General features: G+C 34.5%; 1 protein-coding gene across 30 annotated transcripts in view; it reads left to right on the top strand.

Moving 5' to 3' along the window:
• The window catches only part of SUPT20H (SPT20 homolog, SAGA complex component), a 43,253-nt gene that overhangs the window by 14,633 nt on the left and 10,196 nt on the right, over positions 1 to 18,424 (top strand). For 8 of the 30 annotated variants that reach the window (XM_072610384.1, XM_072610373.1, XM_072610363.1 and 5 more), the window contains exons 12-21: positions 781 to 852; positions 2,660 to 2,817; positions 6,588 to 6,620; positions 7,535 to 7,649; positions 8,726 to 8,854; positions 11,390 to 11,489; positions 11,711 to 11,869; positions 13,623 to 13,929; positions 14,846 to 15,000; positions 16,998 to 17,053. In XM_072610384.1, coding sequence (XP_072466485.1) covers positions 781 to 852; positions 2,660 to 2,817; positions 6,588 to 6,620; positions 7,535 to 7,649; positions 8,726 to 8,854; positions 11,390 to 11,489; positions 11,711 to 11,869; positions 13,623 to 13,929; positions 14,846 to 15,000; positions 16,998 to 17,053 — 1,284 coding nt within the window. Of the gene's footprint in view, positions 1 to 780; positions 853 to 2,659; positions 2,818 to 6,587; positions 6,621 to 7,534; positions 7,650 to 8,725; positions 8,855 to 11,389; positions 11,490 to 11,710; positions 11,870 to 13,622; positions 13,930 to 14,845; positions 15,001 to 16,997; positions 17,060 to 18,424 lie in introns of all 30 variants that reach the window. The other 22 variants (XM_072610386.1, XM_072610385.1, XM_072610380.1 and 19 more) reach the window with 8 other exon arrangements.

Genomic DNA, 18,424 nt, shown 5'->3' with positions numbered 1-18,424 from the left:
AAAAGATTACATTTATAAAGTAATACTATCTAACCTTCCTACTACTACTCATGTGTTTTACTTCTAAAATGATAGAGTTTAGAGTTAGAAGGAATTAAACTGCCCATTTTACAGGTGAAACAGAAACTTAAGGCTCAGTGAATTCCCTAAGGTCACACCTGTAGTAATGAGCAAGACCCAAGACTCCAGATCCAGTGTTCTTTCCATTATGCTATCTGGTCTCTTTTCCTAATATGCTCATTTGTAAAACTGTTATAAGAAATAAGTTGAAGATAGTAGTAGAGTAAGTTTTACTTTTTAGTAGTTTATGTGCTTCTCTGGGAACTAATTCTGCAAAAATAAATTTTTTTTTTGTATAAATACTAGGGACAGAATTAAGCTTGAAAGTTACTTAGGTCTCAAACAAAAATTATATAAAGATGAAGTTTGAGTTTGATAATATGCAAATTGTAAGTCTTCACCTGATGGAATACAGTGGCAGAGAGAGATATCATGAAAACTACTCATTGGTAAGAAGTTTGGGATAGGGATTATTTTAAAGGCAAATTACTTTTCCAGAATATATAGAGAAATTCTAAACACTGTTAAATTATGTTTGTATAGCATAGTTGAATGTTATTTCATCTTAAATAGCTTCTTGAACTAATGTGCTTATTTTAAAAAGTTCTTCTATAAAATTGTAGCCAAGGGGATTACTGAACTTCTTAAGCTCTTTTCCTTCTTTCAGACTTTTTTATTCATTGCTCTACAATCCAGTGTTTTGTTGGTTTGACTTTTTAGGTGGAAAAGTATGCTAAAGTGGAAAAGTCTATCAAATCTGATGACTCACAGCCAACTGTCTGGCCAGCACATGTGAGTAATTGAAACCTCTGCCAATTTCTGTTTCTAATATTTAGTGAAGATGTCCTGGGACAGAATTTATGAAATATTAAGAGTTGTCTTATTAATTTTTTATTAATTTATTTTAAACTTATGTACCAAAACTTAAATACACAATAAGAAAAGGAAAAGAAATGTATAAACTTAAATACTAAAACTTAAATAGCAGATAAGAAAAGAAAAAAAAGTTGCCATGTGCACAGCAGAACATAAGGGAGGATTCCAAATATCCAACAATAAATTTCAATTTCACAAAAGACTTTATGATATATACTACACAATTATCAATCTTTTTTTGCTTCCTCGTAAGTTCTCTTTTCCTGCTGTGCACTTTTGACTTTGTTCTTCCCCCCTCCCAAGAAGGCTACAATTAAGCTTGATATGCTTGCACACATACATACATGCATACACACACACACACACACACACACACACACATATGTGGCTTCAGATTGATTATCAATAGTAACTTGCTCTTTCCTTCCCAGTTCCATTTACTTATTTTTTTTTCCTTTCTTTTGCTTATTAAAGGGGCCATTCCCTGTTTACTTCTTAAAGAGCCCTATTCACTGAAGGGCATTGCCTCACTCTAAGTGAGCACCTGAATAGGCCAAGGTCTCCCCAATGCATCCTGGGCCTTCTCCAGTCATCCTGATGAATATCTGGTCATTGGATCCAGATGGCCCAGGAGGGGAAGTGAGGCTGGTGACCCTACATAGCCCTCCCTCCCTCAAAACAAAGTCAAGTGCAAGTCATGTCATCATTTCTCTGCTGACATGGTCTTCTTCAAAAATGAAGTATGAACACAGATAGATATACTTATGTGCTCACATACACATGCATATATACACACACCTACATACATACACTTACATACATTTAGATGTCTATAATCATACTCATATATAGACATACACATTCATATGCATCTGTATAAGACCATACTGTATTTGTTTGTCCACTGTTTTTCTGAGAGTGGATAATGTCTTCATAACTCCAAGTTTTTCCATATTTTTCTAAGTCCACCAATTCATCATTTCCTACACCACAGCAATATTCCAATCTTATATTATCTAGTTATTTTAAGTAGTCTAAAGCAATATTGATGAATATAGCTAACATATAATGTAGTTTCCCTGTTTTTCTCTCTTCATTAAATCTGTTTTAGCTTTAACTTTGTCTGATATCATGATTGCTGCCCCTACTTTTTTTCCTAATAAATTCTACTCAAAATCTTCAGTTATCTTTTTCAATATAATTGAAAACATCTGGTTTTATAAGGTGCCATGAACTCCCAGAAGGAAAAATTGTATTCTTCATAACCTACAGATAACATGTTAAGTGTTGATTTTTTGTTTTCTTTGAAATTGTTCAGGTAATTACTGCTGTTCACTTTTTATTCTAAATTTTTGGTGTACATGTCTTCTAGAATTGACCCTTGAAGAAAAAGTTCACTATTATTGGTCTCATTCCTTGAAAGTGGGAGCTACTAGACCTTTTTAGTGGAGGTTTTCAGATTGTCATCCCAAGTAATTGATGTATTATATAGCATATATACTTTTTGTATAGTAGAGAATAATTACAAATAATAAAAATTAAGGTTATCTTCAAAGGATATGTCCTTCTAATATTATTTAAAATTTGCATTTTATGTGTTCATTATGTACATCTGTAATATCTCTGTTAAGCTGGGTTCATGGAATTAAAAGTTCCATTGTATTTGTCAAGTAATAAAGTATATGAAAAAATTGCATTATTTGTGCTATTCTGTCTTTTTTAGGAGATAAAAGAAGATTACGTGTTTGAATGTGAAGTTGGTAGTCAGTTTCAGAAAACAAAGCTAACCATTTTTCAGTCACTTGGTAATCCACTTTACTATGGGAAAATACAGACTTACAGAAGTGATGAAGAAACTGAGAGTCCGATGATACCAACCCAGTAAGTTCTGTTTAACTACACATGTATTTATATTAGCTGAATATGCAGTGAACATTTATTTTTAATATTTGTAAAATGGAACTTTGACAAATAAGATAATTTAATTTTTGCTTGGAAATAATACGATGAAATTTTAATTAAATTTTAAAATTAAGAGTTGGTAAAAGCCCAAAGAGGTCATTTATTTCCTATTCTTGTGTTTAGTTACATTTAATAAACATTTGTTAAATATCTATTGTATATAGAACTTATAGGTACTGAGGGAAATAAAATTGGAGTTTACATTCAGGTAAGGAGATAAGACACATAAGTGAGTAATGTACAATGAGACATAACAGTTACATTAAAGAGGTGCTAAACCTCTTTAAGGTATTGTTGGCATTAGGTTTAAGGGTGAAGTTGTCGCCTAAAGAGAGTAAGAAAGATGGAAAAACTTTTCATTGGATTTGGTATTTGAGTCAATTGCTAAAGGAAGAGTGGGAATTCAAAAGGAGAGGGAGAAAGAGAAGGTATGTGTCAAAGGATGGCATTCCCGATACAGAGAATAGTACGAGTGTAGAGGATTGCAAGGCATATTTGGGGGCAGAACAATCCAGTTTAGGTAAAATATAGAAGACCTGTAGAGAAAGAATTTTGACTGATACCTGGAAAGGTAGAGTGGAACCAGATTATAAAGGCTTTGAATCTCATTCAGCAAAGTTTGAGCATTGCTCAGTAGAGCAAAGGAGTGACTTGCATAAAGATTATTATGGCAATAATATGAAGAATCTTTCACATTGGAGAGGACGGAACTAGAAAGGCCTGCAAAGGAAGCTATTGCAGCTCTTCAGAAATGTGTCAGTGCGGCTCTAGAGACTAAACTAAGGTAGGAATAAAGAGGGAACAGATAGATGTAGGAGGTATTACAGGGTAATGTTTGAGAGGTAAGGGATAAGAAGCAGAGGTAATACCAAGGTTTTGAAAATAGAGACTAAGTGACTAATGGTAGCATTAAGGTAAAAGGAAGTTTAGGGGAGGCAAAATAAGCCCCATTTTAGGCATTTAATGAGATATGAGTTTGGAGTTCAGAAGAAAAGTAAGAGTTGGTGATATAGATTTGGGAGTCATCTATATAGAAGTAATAATTGAAACCATGAGATTAAATGAGTTTGCCAAAGGAGAATATAGAGCAAGAAGAGGTCCAAGAGACAGAATCTTGGGGGAGTATACACCATATAAGAAAGAGGAACATAAGAATACTGAGAATTACCAGAGAAAAATAGACAGAAAATAAGGTGTATCTGGTGTCTCAGAATCCAAAAGAGGAGAAAATTTCCAGTCATAGAAAAAGAACAGCAGTGGCAAAATAATGACAGAGACTTCCAAGAGAAGAATTGCAGTTTAGGTGGCAGCCTTTGAAAAAGCAGGTTCAGTAGTACCTATTTTTCCTGGGCAAATTTTACATTACAAAGGATTGAGGAGAATGGGTAGCGAGGAAAGAATATTTGGCATCAGGTGTAGGAAACTTTTAAAGAAATTTAGCAGCTCATCAACATTCATTGTTGGTGTCCTTTGTTCTCAAAGAGGACCAGAATGGCAGTCATTCTGGTAAGATCAGGAAATTGTGGCACAACTTGTAGGCAAATGAGAAGGAAGAGTGGAGAGAAAGGTTGAAATGCAGGATCTGAAAGGAGGTTGTTAGCCCATTTCTGAAGGCCTCAGTCTTCTGAAGTAGGTGCAGAAGTCATCTGATGAAAGTGTTGGAGTTTGGGTTGCATTTGAGAACCTTAGAAAAGGGGATGGAAGTGGGGAGACTTACCAACTGTCACTGTAGGTAATAGTATTATAATAATGGACATTTATTTAGGGCTTTAAGTTGCACAGGGTATATATCATTTCATTTGATCCTTAGAACAACCTTTTGAAGTGGGTATAAAAGGGAATAAGATAGGGTGTTGATAAACATTAGAGTAGAATCTCAGCTGAAAGGGACTCCAGAAAAGCCCAACTCTGTAGCTGAAGCATAAGTCCTCTCTAAAACATTACTTACTCAACGTCTTCTGGAATAGAATATCCCATTTATTGCCAACTCTAGTATCAGGCATTTTCTTCACAAAACCAGCCTCAGTCTATCTCTCCAACTTCTGTTCACTGTTTCTTGTTCTGTCCTGTGGGACCAAACAAAATAGGTCTATTCTTTCACATGACAACCCTTCAGGTATTTAACTATGGCTATTACGTTTCTGCTAAGTCTTCTCTCTAGACTAAACCACACCTGGTGTAGCAAACATTTGGATTGCTTCATCCTCTTGGTTTCCTGTTAATGTCCTTCTGAAGCCAAAAATTTTCCCCAATCCTGATTGTTAAGTATCAAGAGGAAGTCATAGGCTAAGTTTTGTGAATGTTAGGTTAGCTATGAAGTTGGCACTAGAAACATCATTTTCAGAAATAGCTAACCCTGTTCTTACCTATATATAATTTTAGGGAGAAAGGGTATGAGTAAGAAAGATTTTCCTGCATACCCTGATACTTATTTCTTAAATTTATTAAAGCTGGAAGGGATCTTGAAGATCATTGGATCTAATGGCCCACCACCACTTTACTGTTGAGGAAACTGATGCATGACATTATTTGTCCATAGTATTTATGGGCATTTGCTTATTCCTGTACTTCAGCATTAGACTATTAGCTTTCTGGGGGCAGGACCTTTATACAGTGATGGCAATAATTAAGCCCTGAAGTGGGAAATATATGAAGCTAAGATTCAATTCAACACTGTACCTTCTTTGTTCAAAGCACTATACTAAGTAATTGGGACCCATACAAAAACTATCTCCACTCAAGGAGCTCACAATCCACTTGTAGGGAACTCTTATGTATGAGGGGAAAAGAAGTGGTTTATGCTGCTTTAGATAGCAATTTCTCTTTTAGTGAAGCATCATCTAAAGTCTCCCTTCAGGCTTCTAAACCCTTAATATCTTTCTCTCTGGTGGCAGTTTTTTTTATTTTTTTAATCTGTACCATCACTACTCCCTTTCTTCTTTTGTTTCATCTCCAGCATTCTAGTTTCACTTTTTAAGCAGAAATAAAGACTCAAAAGAAATAATGTACCATATATTTGTAGCAAGTGGAAATTAGCTCAGTTATTTGATTTTTCTTCCTGTGCAATGAAATCAAATGGTGAGACTTATTCAAAAATATGTATTAGGAGAGTGAGAACACCAGAAGGTCATAGAGATGCAGACTCCAAAGAAATAGTTAGTTGAAATAATAAAACCTAGGTGTTACAGCAAATAAATGAGTAAGGAAGATAGATGAGAAAATAAATGAGTGCAGTATTGGACAAAAAGAGATAAAAGAACAACAGAACAAAGGGCTTAGATGATTATCAAAACATTGTGAAATGTCTTTTGGGAGTTACCTGTCATATGTTCTGGCAATTGAAATCAGCGGCTGTAGTTTGCCAACCAATTAAAAAGGTTTACCTGGCTAAGCAGGATAGAGCACTTTACCCCAATTCAGGAAATTTTACTTCTTGTAGTTTAAGAGTCTCAATTCTTTGAATATTATTCTTGATTACTTGACTTCAAATAACTAGTACCTTAGATAACAAATCTATTGTAAAACCCTGTTTTATATTATCCTGGTAATTTAAAAATCATGGCGTGAATAGAATTAACGTTTTTCTGCTGTAACTTGAAGATTAATTCTGGATCTGGAGATTTCCACAGCTATCCAACCTACTGCTACAGGAAATTACTCATATCTGATTTTTTTCTTTAATATTTCAGGTTCCTTATTGGATCAAAAACTGATGCTGAAAGGTAAAGAAAGCATTCAGACCTTGTTTTCTGCTTGTTTTGTATTGAGGAAAAAGCACAGACTCAATCTAAAAGGGAATAAATATGCATGGTACAGTACAAAGTGCACTACCAATCAGGAATGAGAAAACCTAGATTCTTTCTGATCCCTATTCTGTTATTAGTTAGCTGTATGATTTAGGCCAGAGGTGGAGAATCTATGACCTTTAGGACCAAGTTTTATAGAACAGATTTGTTCTGTGAAGTTTGGATTCAGTCAGAAGGCTGGACTTGGAGACCTAGAGGGCCACATGTAACCTTAAGGCTGTAGGTTCTCCACTTTTTATTTAGGCAATCAAGTCAACTCTCTGGGTCTCAGTTTTCTCATGTATAAAATGAGAGTGTGGAATTAGATGAAGTCTATGGTCAGTCCTTCACTGGTCTAAAATTATGATTCTACAAATGCCTAAAATATAGTTTTTTTCTTTCATTTTTTTTAACTGGTGAATGTGTAATGCTTAATGAGGTTCAGCAGAAAGGTAGTTTTCAATTATTTTAACTAACAAAAGTAGTTTTAGCTGGATAAAAGTTGCATTTTAAAAAGCTACAAATACCACATGCTTTTGATGGCTTTTGGTTAAACTAAAAGATAAATTCCAAAGTCATTTATAGTATGTGAAAATCAGGTGTTTACATTGTTAGTATGGGAAATTTTATTGGTGTGATCTGACCATACATTGGTCATTTTTGGTGAATATGGGAGCTTAGTTTTATACCATTTAGAACATGCAGAAAAACTGAAAAATGGAGTAATTTTGTCAATATCATGCCTGTTTATAGAGGAACATTTTCATGGGATTTTTGATATCTATTCAGTGCATCTGTAATGAGTTCGTTTGAAGCAGTAGCAACTAATTCTTTTTTCACATTTATTTCAGAATAATAAATCAGTACCAAGAGTTGATTCAGAATGAAGCTAAATGTCCAGTGAAGATGTCCCACTCAAGTGGATCTGGCAATCTTAGTCAACTTTCTCCAGGGAAGGAAATGGAAGTAAGATTGATCACTGTTATTTTCTTACTAATAATACAACCAGAACAGTAAGAATTGATTCTTTTCTTTTTAAAAATGATAGATTTCTTTTGCTACTTCATGTAGCATAGACCTTGCTCTCAACCAAGCTACAAACTCTTACTATCCTTTAATTTTTCATTCCCTGTCTAATAGAATGACTTTAAAACTGTTTAATGGTTCTTATCTTGGTAAAAATAGATAGTATCTCTAATAAGAATTAAAAGAACAGCCTAACCTGTTACCAAAATTTAAGATTTCCTTTAACATTCCTCATAAATTTCTTAGCGTCTATAATGCCTAAGTGACTTATAAATGGTTGATTAAGCTTTTCATTATGGCATAGAGTTCTTAGTATATTCCTGTATTTTTTATTTTGTTTTTTACTTTTTAGCCTTAATGAAGTATCTATGTTATTAGGAATGTTTTGGTCATCCATTGTTTGCTATATTTAGTAATTTCATATTTGGGAACAAATTTCCCTAGTAGCACATATCTCTATACTAAAATAGTGAGATTTTTTATTAGAATATAAGTAATTTTTCGCAAGATCTTATTTGGTTAGATATTATCAATGCATCTTTTGATTAATAATGTTATACTTCATTATATTGTACCAACTTAAGCAAAAAATGTATCCCTCCCATGTTATTCCCAAAATTTTCTCATGAGAATCAATTATGAAAAATTGATTATGAAAATAGCACATTCCTTATGTCATGTGATTATTTAAAAAGGTATTCATGTTTTTAAGGAGTTAAGTTTGGTGTAATAGAAAGAATACTGGACTTTTTAAGGAGACTTGTGTTCTAATTTTGACTCTACTGTTAAGAGCAGGATGTGTGATTGTGGCAAGTCACTTCACCTCTCCCAGCATATTTCCTTCCTCTGAAAAATGAGGAATTTGGTGTTAGAGCAGGGATTATTAACTTTTTTAATCTCATGAACCCCTTTGGCAGTTTGGTAAAACCTAAATGCCCTTTTTCAAAATAATGTTTTTAAATGCATAAAGTAAAATACATAGTATTACAAAGTAAACCAATTATATTGAAATACAGTTATCGACCAGCCAAGATGGTGGAGTAGAAGGAAGTAGTACAGCCGAGCTGTCTCCTACAACTACTCCACAAAGATCTAGAAAACGCATCAGACCAAGTCCTGATCGGGAAATTCAAGAAAAAATCACAGTGAGTCATTTTTCTAGCCCAGATTGGCAGAAGGAGACCTGTAGAGAGGAGGGTTGGGAGGTAGTGAGGAGAAATTAGGGGATATGATTGCTGGGTGGGGGGAAAGGGAGGGAGACAGGGTTCTAGACAGGAGCACAGACCTCCATGGAGCCTTCCAGCAAGCGCATTACATGAGCTTTGCACCAGGGATGAAAGAGGTCCCAGATTTGGCACAGAAATGCCTGACCTTATTCAGGGAACAGGAATAGGTACCAGTAGGCAGCTCTATCACTACGCAGTGTTGAGTTACAGATCCAGTTTAGATTGCATAAGGGGATTTGGGTCTGGCTTAGGCTGGGTCCAAGGCAAAAAGCAGTTAAGAGCCATAGACTGAGAACTAATCAGATATAGAAGCAAGCAGTAGCTGTGTGGCTCTCACTCTTGGAGCTTGCTTATGTCTCAGATCCAACTCCCAGCCCAGTCTGAAGTTTGCAGCAGAATAACCAAGGCAGGAAGCACAGACCAAAGGGATACCAGCTATTACTTTGAACCTGCAGAGCTTTCTGTCTGATTGATAGTGGCCAACTCCACTACCTAAAAACCTTTACCAAAAATAGCTTAGGCATCATAGAAATGGTAAGAGAAAACTGCCCTGACTTCTTAGAACCAGAGTTCACAGTGAAAACAGAAAAAAATTCCACTGGTCACTTCCTGAAAGAAACCTCAAAGCAAAAATTCTCAGGAACATCGTAGTTAAAATCCAGAGCGTCTAGGTTAAAAAAATACCACAAGCAACCAGAAAGCAAAAGGAAGTTAAATATTGAGGAACCAATGTCAGGATCAAACAGTATAGCAACTACCAATTTAAAGGATCAGTGTTTGAATGTTACTCCAGAAGGCAAAAGAATAGGCTTATAACTAGGAATAAAGTACACAGCAAAACAGTGTTATCCTGCAGGGGAAAAATGGATTGTTAGTGAAAGACGACTTCAAGCATTTCCTGATGAAACAATCAGAGTGGAGTAGAAATTTGGAATATAAATACTGGAGTCAAGAAATACATAAAAAGTTAACAGGAATAAGCAATCCTAAAGATTGAATGACTAAAGAATGAATTGTATCCTCGTAACCCTGTCATAATTAGGATCCATAGAGGAATTCTACAAAAACAGAGGACCTGGAAGTGGTTTTGTTACAGTTTTCTGTTCTTAAAAGAAGAATGGAAAGGGAGAGGAAATAGTGGTGAGAATTACCTCACATAACCAGGGTATGTAAAGGAGGAGGGAAGAGAGGAGTGGGATCCTATTGAATCTTACTGGTCTGAGTCTGAACTGGTCAAAGGAATACACACACAGAATTGGGTACAGAAATATGTTTTCTCATTAGGGAAACAGGAATGAGGAGGTTAAGAGGGAGGGCACATTGAGGAAGGCATTAGTCCTAACCAAAGTAAGTTTAATGAAAGTGTAGATGGATCACTAAGAGGAGTTGAAAAGGAAGGTGAGAAAATATACCAACCTATAATTGGGCTCTGGGAGGAGGAGAGACAGAAGAGTTAGAAGTAATCACAGTTTCAGAGGGCTCATAATGAATTGTGTTCCCCCCCATAACAGATTTAGACATGTTCTTTTGGACACAGTGGTGAGAATTTGTTTGGCTGGACTATACATATCTGTTAAAAGGGTTTTGTTTTTCTTTTCATTTTCAGGGGTTGGGGTGTGAGAGGAGGATTTTTATTATTTGTTAAAAAAAAAAAATGCAGTTGTCAGGACACACACACACACACACACACACACACACACACACACACACACACACACACACACACACCACACCACCCCCCCCATGCACACATTAAGAGCCCTTGGGCTACAGGACTTTAAAGGTCTTTTCCTATCATACTCTACGATAGTCCTACCTTGTTTTATACAGGACATGAACAATAATAATTTTTATTTCTGCCTTTTGTCTGGTTTCCTGGTTATCACTTCTGTAGAGTGATATTAACATTCACTGGAATAGCATTGTAAAAGGTATAGCATAATTTTGTTTTTAGGTATCATGACCCATTCTTTCACTAGGAGGGTAATACAGAAAGCATGTCCTCTTGGGGATGGACAAAAAAAAAGAAAGAAATAACACCTACCTTTGGCCTGGCAGCCTCTTGTACCACTATCAGTTCAGCTTTTTAAAAGTGTTTTCAAAGCCAATGGAAAGATGAATGCTAAAGATACAATTGTAGCCCTATGTGGGACCAGGATTACATTCAGGTAAATATCGTGAGCCCTCCTTTCACTTCCTCTGCCTATTATGATAGCCCATAAATCTCACACAAAGTGAACTCTCACAAATCCAATTAGAGCCTAACTTTGTGGTACTTCTTAGATCACAGTCCTTGAAATTGTGATATCTATCATACTGAATCTTTTCTGTAGGGACTGAAATTGTGTTTTCACTTGAGAATTGAGTGATTTTAATGTGTTTCACATTTCCTAAATTTTTGGGAATAATCTTAGACTTGACAAATACGTCTTGAATATTGTTTCTTCTTAACAGCCCGAGAGCTTATTGGTTCAGCCATCAGTGTTGGGAAAGGGAGTAAAACATCGGCCTCCACCTATTAAACTTCCTTCAAGTTCAGGAAGTAGCTCTTCAGGTAATGGCAATCCTGCAATTTCCTCTTTATTTTTATTCTTGGTTTTATTTCTCTTCTGGGGGATGATCTTGGATAACAGCTGATTAATTGTAAAAACAATGTGATAAAGACATGCTCTATCATTATCCGCCAAAACTTTTGACTTGCATTGGTAGCTTTACATAATTAAAAATTTTTCCTGTGATAATTCAAAATAATAATGTAAATTTATTCTTTTTCAGGTAATATTTTTAGTTCACAGCAGTCAGGCAGCCATCATAAGTCCCCAACTCCTCCCCCCACTTCTAAGCCACCTGGTCTTTCTCGGAAACCTTCCATGGATCTTAGTCAAGTTAACATGCTTTCTCCAGCTGCCCTGTCACCTGCCAGCTCATCACAAAGTGAGTCACAACCTAAATTCTCCATTAAATATTCATAAGCTTTTGCATTAGTGCATTCCAAGACAACTTCTTGGCCAGTGGAATGATAAAACTTAAATGTACAGTGGGCCCCCAGTTGTATCAGTTTTGCAAAGCTGAAGGCAGGTCTCTTGTTGACTGTATGTATTTTATGTTTATTGTATTGTATGTTTTTCTGTATCTATGTATGCACCCTTGTGTATACGTTTCTAATAGATTTGCCATCCGTGTTACTTTTTTTCTTTAAAAAAAAAATTAGCCTGGTAATTAATGTGACAGTGAGTTTCCAGAGTGTTCTTGATACTAGTGTACCTTGGACCACTTTGCATTTTACATAAGTTATGCAGCAGATGTGATAAAAATGTCTGAGGGGATACAGCAGTTATATCTTTGTGTATGTAACAATCTGTTTAGTCCTAAGGTGGTGATGCAATAAATTAAAAGCTGATTTTTAAAAAACACTCCTATACTGTTTTATAAATCATTGTCGATTATTAAACTGTGATAATGATTGTAAAGCACTATATTGAAGATGTTAAAATATAATTTTTTCCAACTGAGTGATCTCAAAGGTTTAGATATCAGTGACATAAATACTAGAATTCTGGCTCAGTGTTGAACTAAATTCTTCAAATAAAATTGAATCTTAAGACATTTTAGAAACAGATTTGTCCAAAAAAAACTCCATTCCAGTTTTTACATTTTTTAAAATAGACTATGTGTACTGAACCTTTTAGTACGTGGCACAGTGGTAGAGTGTGGTTCTCTGCATTAGTTATAAGCATCTTCATCCTGATAGCTCAAAAGGTGTAATTTTTCTGCCTTCTTGTTTTGCACAAAGAAAAACAAAAATCTTTAATAAATTCTCTAAGTCTTCTTCACACCTTCTTATGTTGGGGGTATGGATTATGTTACTCTACTGCACACGGTTGTTACTAGAAGTAAGGGTTGGGTGACAGCTTCTGGACATTCACATTTCTTTCCTTTCTTTCTGCAGGACATGAAAGCTAAAAAAGAAAACACCTCAAGAGCTTTTGGTTTTGCTTTTTTTTTTGTTTTCTTTTTTTTAAATTGATATACTGTGCGTACTGCATTCACAACAGATTTTCTATACATTCTACATTTAAAGAGAAATACACAGTTACTGTTAAAGATACAGTATTGTCACCTTTAAAATGATTTGCTTTATTACTGGCTTTTATGATTTGGGTGAACTATGTTGGAAATTATATTTATTCATATTTATAGGTGCCCATTTTTTGTTTATTGGCCAAACCTAATTTATTAATGCTGTTATCAATTTAATTCAGATTTATCAGATCATTGTATAAATTATCTAAGTAGTTTAAAAGTTAAATCAATTTTAAATGATTCATTATAAAAATTAATTTGGGTTGTTCAGAACTTTAGTAAAAAAAAAAAAAAACAAAAAACAAAAAAAAACCAATATAGGAATTTTAACTTTTAAATGGATGTTGGAAAGAGTACCAATTTGTATTAGCATTGTAATAGTAAAACTGCCACTAATGGACTTTTTAGGTGATATACTGCATCCTTAATTGTGATTGAGTGTAGCAACACTCTTGTATCATATGTAGAAATTAACACTGCAGTTTACTGCTTTAAAAAAAACTGGAACAAATTGTCAGTGCTAAGTAAGATTCCATTAACCTTATTTTAAAAAGGACTGGCCTTTTATAACAAACTAGCACTTTTTATTTTTCTCAATGAGCAGGATCTGGAACTCCTAAGCCATCTACTCCTACACCAACCCCTTCATCGACCCCACACCCTCCTGATGCTCAGAGCTCAACTCCTATTACCCCTTGTGCCACCCCTACTCCCCAAGATTCAGGCTTCACCCCTCAGCCCACTTTGTTAACCCCGTTTGCTCAGCAGCAAATGTCTCTGAGCCAGGCAATGCCTGTAATGACCATTCCTCTTTCCACCATGGTAACATCTATAACTACAGGAACCACGTCTACCCAAGTCATGGCAAACCCTGCTGGACTTAACTTCATCAATGTAGTGGGCTCTGTATGGTAAGTTTGCTTTGCTGCCATGTTTTCTCATTAGTTTACATGAGTCATAACGCTTAGATGTATTTTCAGAAAAATTCAGTGCCCAAGAAAAGTTGATAATTTTAAATTTCCTAGCCTGAAGTTTGTTGGACATACTTGTAAAATTAAGAATAAATTCCACATTAGCCAACTGTGAAAATTGTTTTGGTTTAACACTTCCAAAATTATGTATGTTTAATTTTTAGAAAAGATAACAGCTATAATTAGTATATTGTAGCTATCCTTGTACTGTGATGATATCTCAATGTTTAATCTTATCCTTCATACTTATAAATAATACAGTGAAATCTTCACAGCGAATTTCTGTTTTACATACTTTTTTAGTCTCCTCCTTTGACAGAATCTTTTTTTATTTTTCCTATGTTACATTTTTTTAAGAGTCTTTTATTGTGTATAATACATAGTTTCAGTAGCCTGCAGTCAGTATAGAGCCTAAAAATAACAAGGAATTAAAGAAGTCTGTGCACAAGAAAGAGAAAGGAAACACACACACACATAGTTTGATAATCAGTTTTGTGCATGCAAATTTTGTTTTTCTCCATAAGAACTTAACCATTTCTAGAATTAATTTCTTCAAGAATTTTAGTAGATTTATGTTTCTTAAAGCAAATGAAAATGTATGCAAAAAACTAAACCAATGCTAAAGCTATGATATCACAGACAGATTAGGGCAGATAAAAAAAGTCTAGTGAAATTTGGGGTTTTTTTTGCATTTCACACATGCATTTTTAAAGAGAGACAAACTGAATGAGTATATGTAGCCTACTCACTATCACTAATGATTGCAAGTTTGTTCAAAGTTAATGTTTACTGCTATCAAAGAGGAAAAAATTTGTTACCATTTTGGATTTAACACATGTTTTTTCCTCACCTGCAGTGGAGCACAAGCATTGATGAGCAGTTCAAATCCCATGCTTGGGTGTAATACTGGTGCCATAACCCCTGCAGGTTTAAATCTGAGTGGCATTTTACCCTCAGGAGGTCTGGTACCAGGTGCATTGCCAGCTGCAATGCAGTCAGCCTCTCAATCAGGTTAGTATATTCAAAATAATGTAATCTTGAAGACAAAATGGTTATGCTGAATATGAAAATACAAGCCTCTAACTTCTCTACATATGCTATGTTATCCTACCATGACCACTGAGGGCTTTGAGTTATTTCTCACACTGAAAATACATTAAACTCTTGTAAATGGCATCAAGAGTGTTTCTTTTGTAGCATTCTTAAATCTATAAATTATTTTAATCTAATTTCCTTCTAAGAGCCATACTAATAGTGAATTAAGTAGAGTTCAGCTCAAATGACCTCAAGTTCTCTTCTAACTCATATTCTGTGATCCTTTGCATTATATGCTTCCTATAACTTATAAAGTATCTTTTAAAACAGTGTTAAAATACTTAGTAAAAGCTACTATTGGCCAGACATATGAATTATAAATACATTCAAAATGCTTTTATGAAACAGTTTGAAAAATCAAGTTTTTATCAGTTACAAGAATAAGGCAAACAGTATACCTTTAAATCAATTTTACTTGTTAAATGTTTTCCTGACTAGAAGATTAATTTAGTATGTATAAATTTTATTTCAAGTTATTGGTTTCAGTTCTTATAAAGAATTAAAAGGAGCCTTGTCATTTACTTGGAATTTTTCATAAAGAATATTGAATCCATTTTAATTTAATAAATATGTGTTGTATATTCTCAGGTACACATACAAAGTTGAGACCCCTATGGTTGAATATTATACATGTCTTATTTATCCTCATAATTAGACTTCATCTATGGCCACTTGATATAGAAAATAATGCTTAAGACTGAATTTTCCATCAGTGTTCTTGACTATAGTACCTTAAAAGTCATACTTTCAGTTCTCAGGGTTCAAAACTTTTTAGGAACTGGATCTATATAAAATAGAAGATTCTTGTGCTTGCACTGAATCCTGTTCTCTTGACATTAACCTTGATGTGGTTAAGATGTATAGAGACCCCACATGTCACGGGAATGCTAGTATACTTAATGACACTGCACCAGACAGTACTAAGTCATATGTTAAGGGATTGAAACATATAGAATTTTGTTTTGCCCCTAACAAATTACAGTTGTTCTTGATTCACGAGTGAAATAAGCCACCTTTTGGACTCCCTATAGAATTTATTTGCAAACTTAATTTAGCACTTAGCAGAAATGACAGCAAAGTTATACTTATCTTTTTGTATGATTTCTCAGATTTCATGCCCCTTTATGCTTTATTAATACCATGCAGCATATATTCTGCACTTCTGAGAAAAATCATAAATGCATGGTCTACCAAGGCTCGTTTTAGAAAATGAGGTCCAATTTAGGTTCTGTTAAATGGGCTGAGTATATATTGAGTTCTGCTCTGTCCAGATTAGTTGAACTGCCTTTCTCAAGTAATTAAGATCAGAATGTTCTAAGGTTTCATTATGGTGCCTTTTCCCAGTTGAATAACTTATATCTATGATCTACAGATATATGCAATATGTTTGCATAAAAGAACTGAAATACATAATTAGTCAATATGCATTTTGTAAGTGCTTGTTTAGGGCCAGATACTGTGCCAGGTACTGGGAAGGCTTAGAAAGGCAGGCAAAAAACATGGTTATCTGCTTTCAAGGAGCTCATGATATTGGAATAGACAACATACAAATAACTATGTGTGTTCAAGATGGATATACAGTATGAATAGAAGGTATCCACACTCAGAATTCATGATTGTAGGGATATTCATGGTGCCTGCTTAGCACTCTGCTAGTCTTCTGCTAAGAATGATTCATTGAGAAATTATATATAAATGAAAGACTTTACTTTGTCAAAGATCCCCAAAATCATCAATATTATTTTTAAACGTTTCTTTCTAATATGTGTCAAATATAAGATGCTGAACAAAATACAAATAAAACTAAAAATAACCATGATTTGTTGATAATATTTTTTAAATAAGGACAAGTATTAAATTACAAGCCTATTTTAATGCATAACATTCTGTTGCTTCCTTTTTTTCTTTGTCAGGTGTTCCCTTTGGTCTAAAAAATACTTCAAGTCTCAGGCCCTTAAATCTTCTCCAGGTAAATGTAAGATATTGCTTCTATTCACAGTTCATGTGGGTATGGGTGTAGGTGTTTAAGATGTAGTAACCTGTATTGGTTGTTTTCAGCTACCTGTACAAGCCTTTGAAAATGAGGGACTTTTTCAGGAGTATGTTAAGAGTCTACAAACATTGCCAGGACACTGAGAAAGCACAGTCAACCGTGTCTCTATTTTCACTGTTCAGGCACCTCAGAATGCGAAAGACTGACCTAGTCTTGGAAGGGAGAAGGAGAAATGTAGTTCTACCCTGGGACATAGTTTCAACTCTGAATTTGTCATTTACTAAGCATTATTCAGTAGCATATATATTAAATACTGTTTTTAATATACTTTACCATAAACTTAAAAATCATCAATTAACATGAACATTTCCATACATAAAGTTGAGAAAGTATCAAACCATGAATCCATCATATACAGTTTGTTCCTTTTAACATATATATTATATTGAACATGATGGGAGACCCACATTGCTTTGCGTTTCTGTATCCATCTGAATCTTCTGGTCCCTAATTTTTTTTAATGTTCCATTGATGCTTTTTTAATTTCCTCTCTCCCCTCTTACAGCAAAAAGTGTTAGACTTAATATGTGTCAAAGAAGCATATAATGACTGTCTTTAAAAGTCAGCTACCTACAAGCCAAAAAATAATGTACTTGTATATACATTGTGGAAAATACTGCTAGTTGTCATTAGTCTTTTCTGCCCACCTAGAAATACGGTTAGTTACTATTATCAGAATCATCTTTAGGTAGGAGATGACCCTTTTTAATACAAGTATGAAGGGACATGACTGCTACCCACTTCAGCATTAACTGATATACCACAAGTAGTTGTGTTTCAGGAGATATGGTTTAACCTACTATATGTTTAAGTCCATACTAGTTTCCATAGTGAATTTGTTATAATGTAACTATCGATATCTTTCTAACTGCATCTGACCAGCTGAGTTGACAGGGATCAGTCCAAAACAGAAAGCTAATTTAAAGCTCTAGAAATGATAAGCTAAGTTTTCTTTTAAAAAATTTTATTGGGTTAAATAAAATGAATAGTTATGAGTTAATAGTGAGTTCAAAGCAACGTAATGGTCTCTATGTAAATGGTTTTTTACTTCCACAAAGTTTTTTGTTAATAGAACAACTCATAGTTGTGAGATTGTAGCTAAACCTCTCAACGGTTAAGTAGATTTTACTTTGCCCCCTCTGCCTCCTCCTATTCCCAACCCTCACCCAGTACTTTGGGTGACATATAATGGAAAAATGACTTTGTTTGTACATGATTCAAAAGGACATCAACACTAACACTGTGCAGAAGGGCTCGTTGAGAGATTCAGTAAGGTACAGTAGAAGG

Source organism: Notamacropus eugenii, chromosome 5, assembly GCF_028372415.1.
Source record: "Notamacropus eugenii isolate mMacEug1 chromosome 5, mMacEug1.pri_v2, whole genome shotgun sequence".
Lineage (NCBI taxonomy): Eukaryota > Metazoa > Chordata > Mammalia > Diprotodontia > Macropodidae > Notamacropus > Notamacropus eugenii.
The sequence above is the reverse complement of the archived record's forward strand: the minus strand, read 5'-3'. Positions and strand labels throughout refer to the sequence as shown.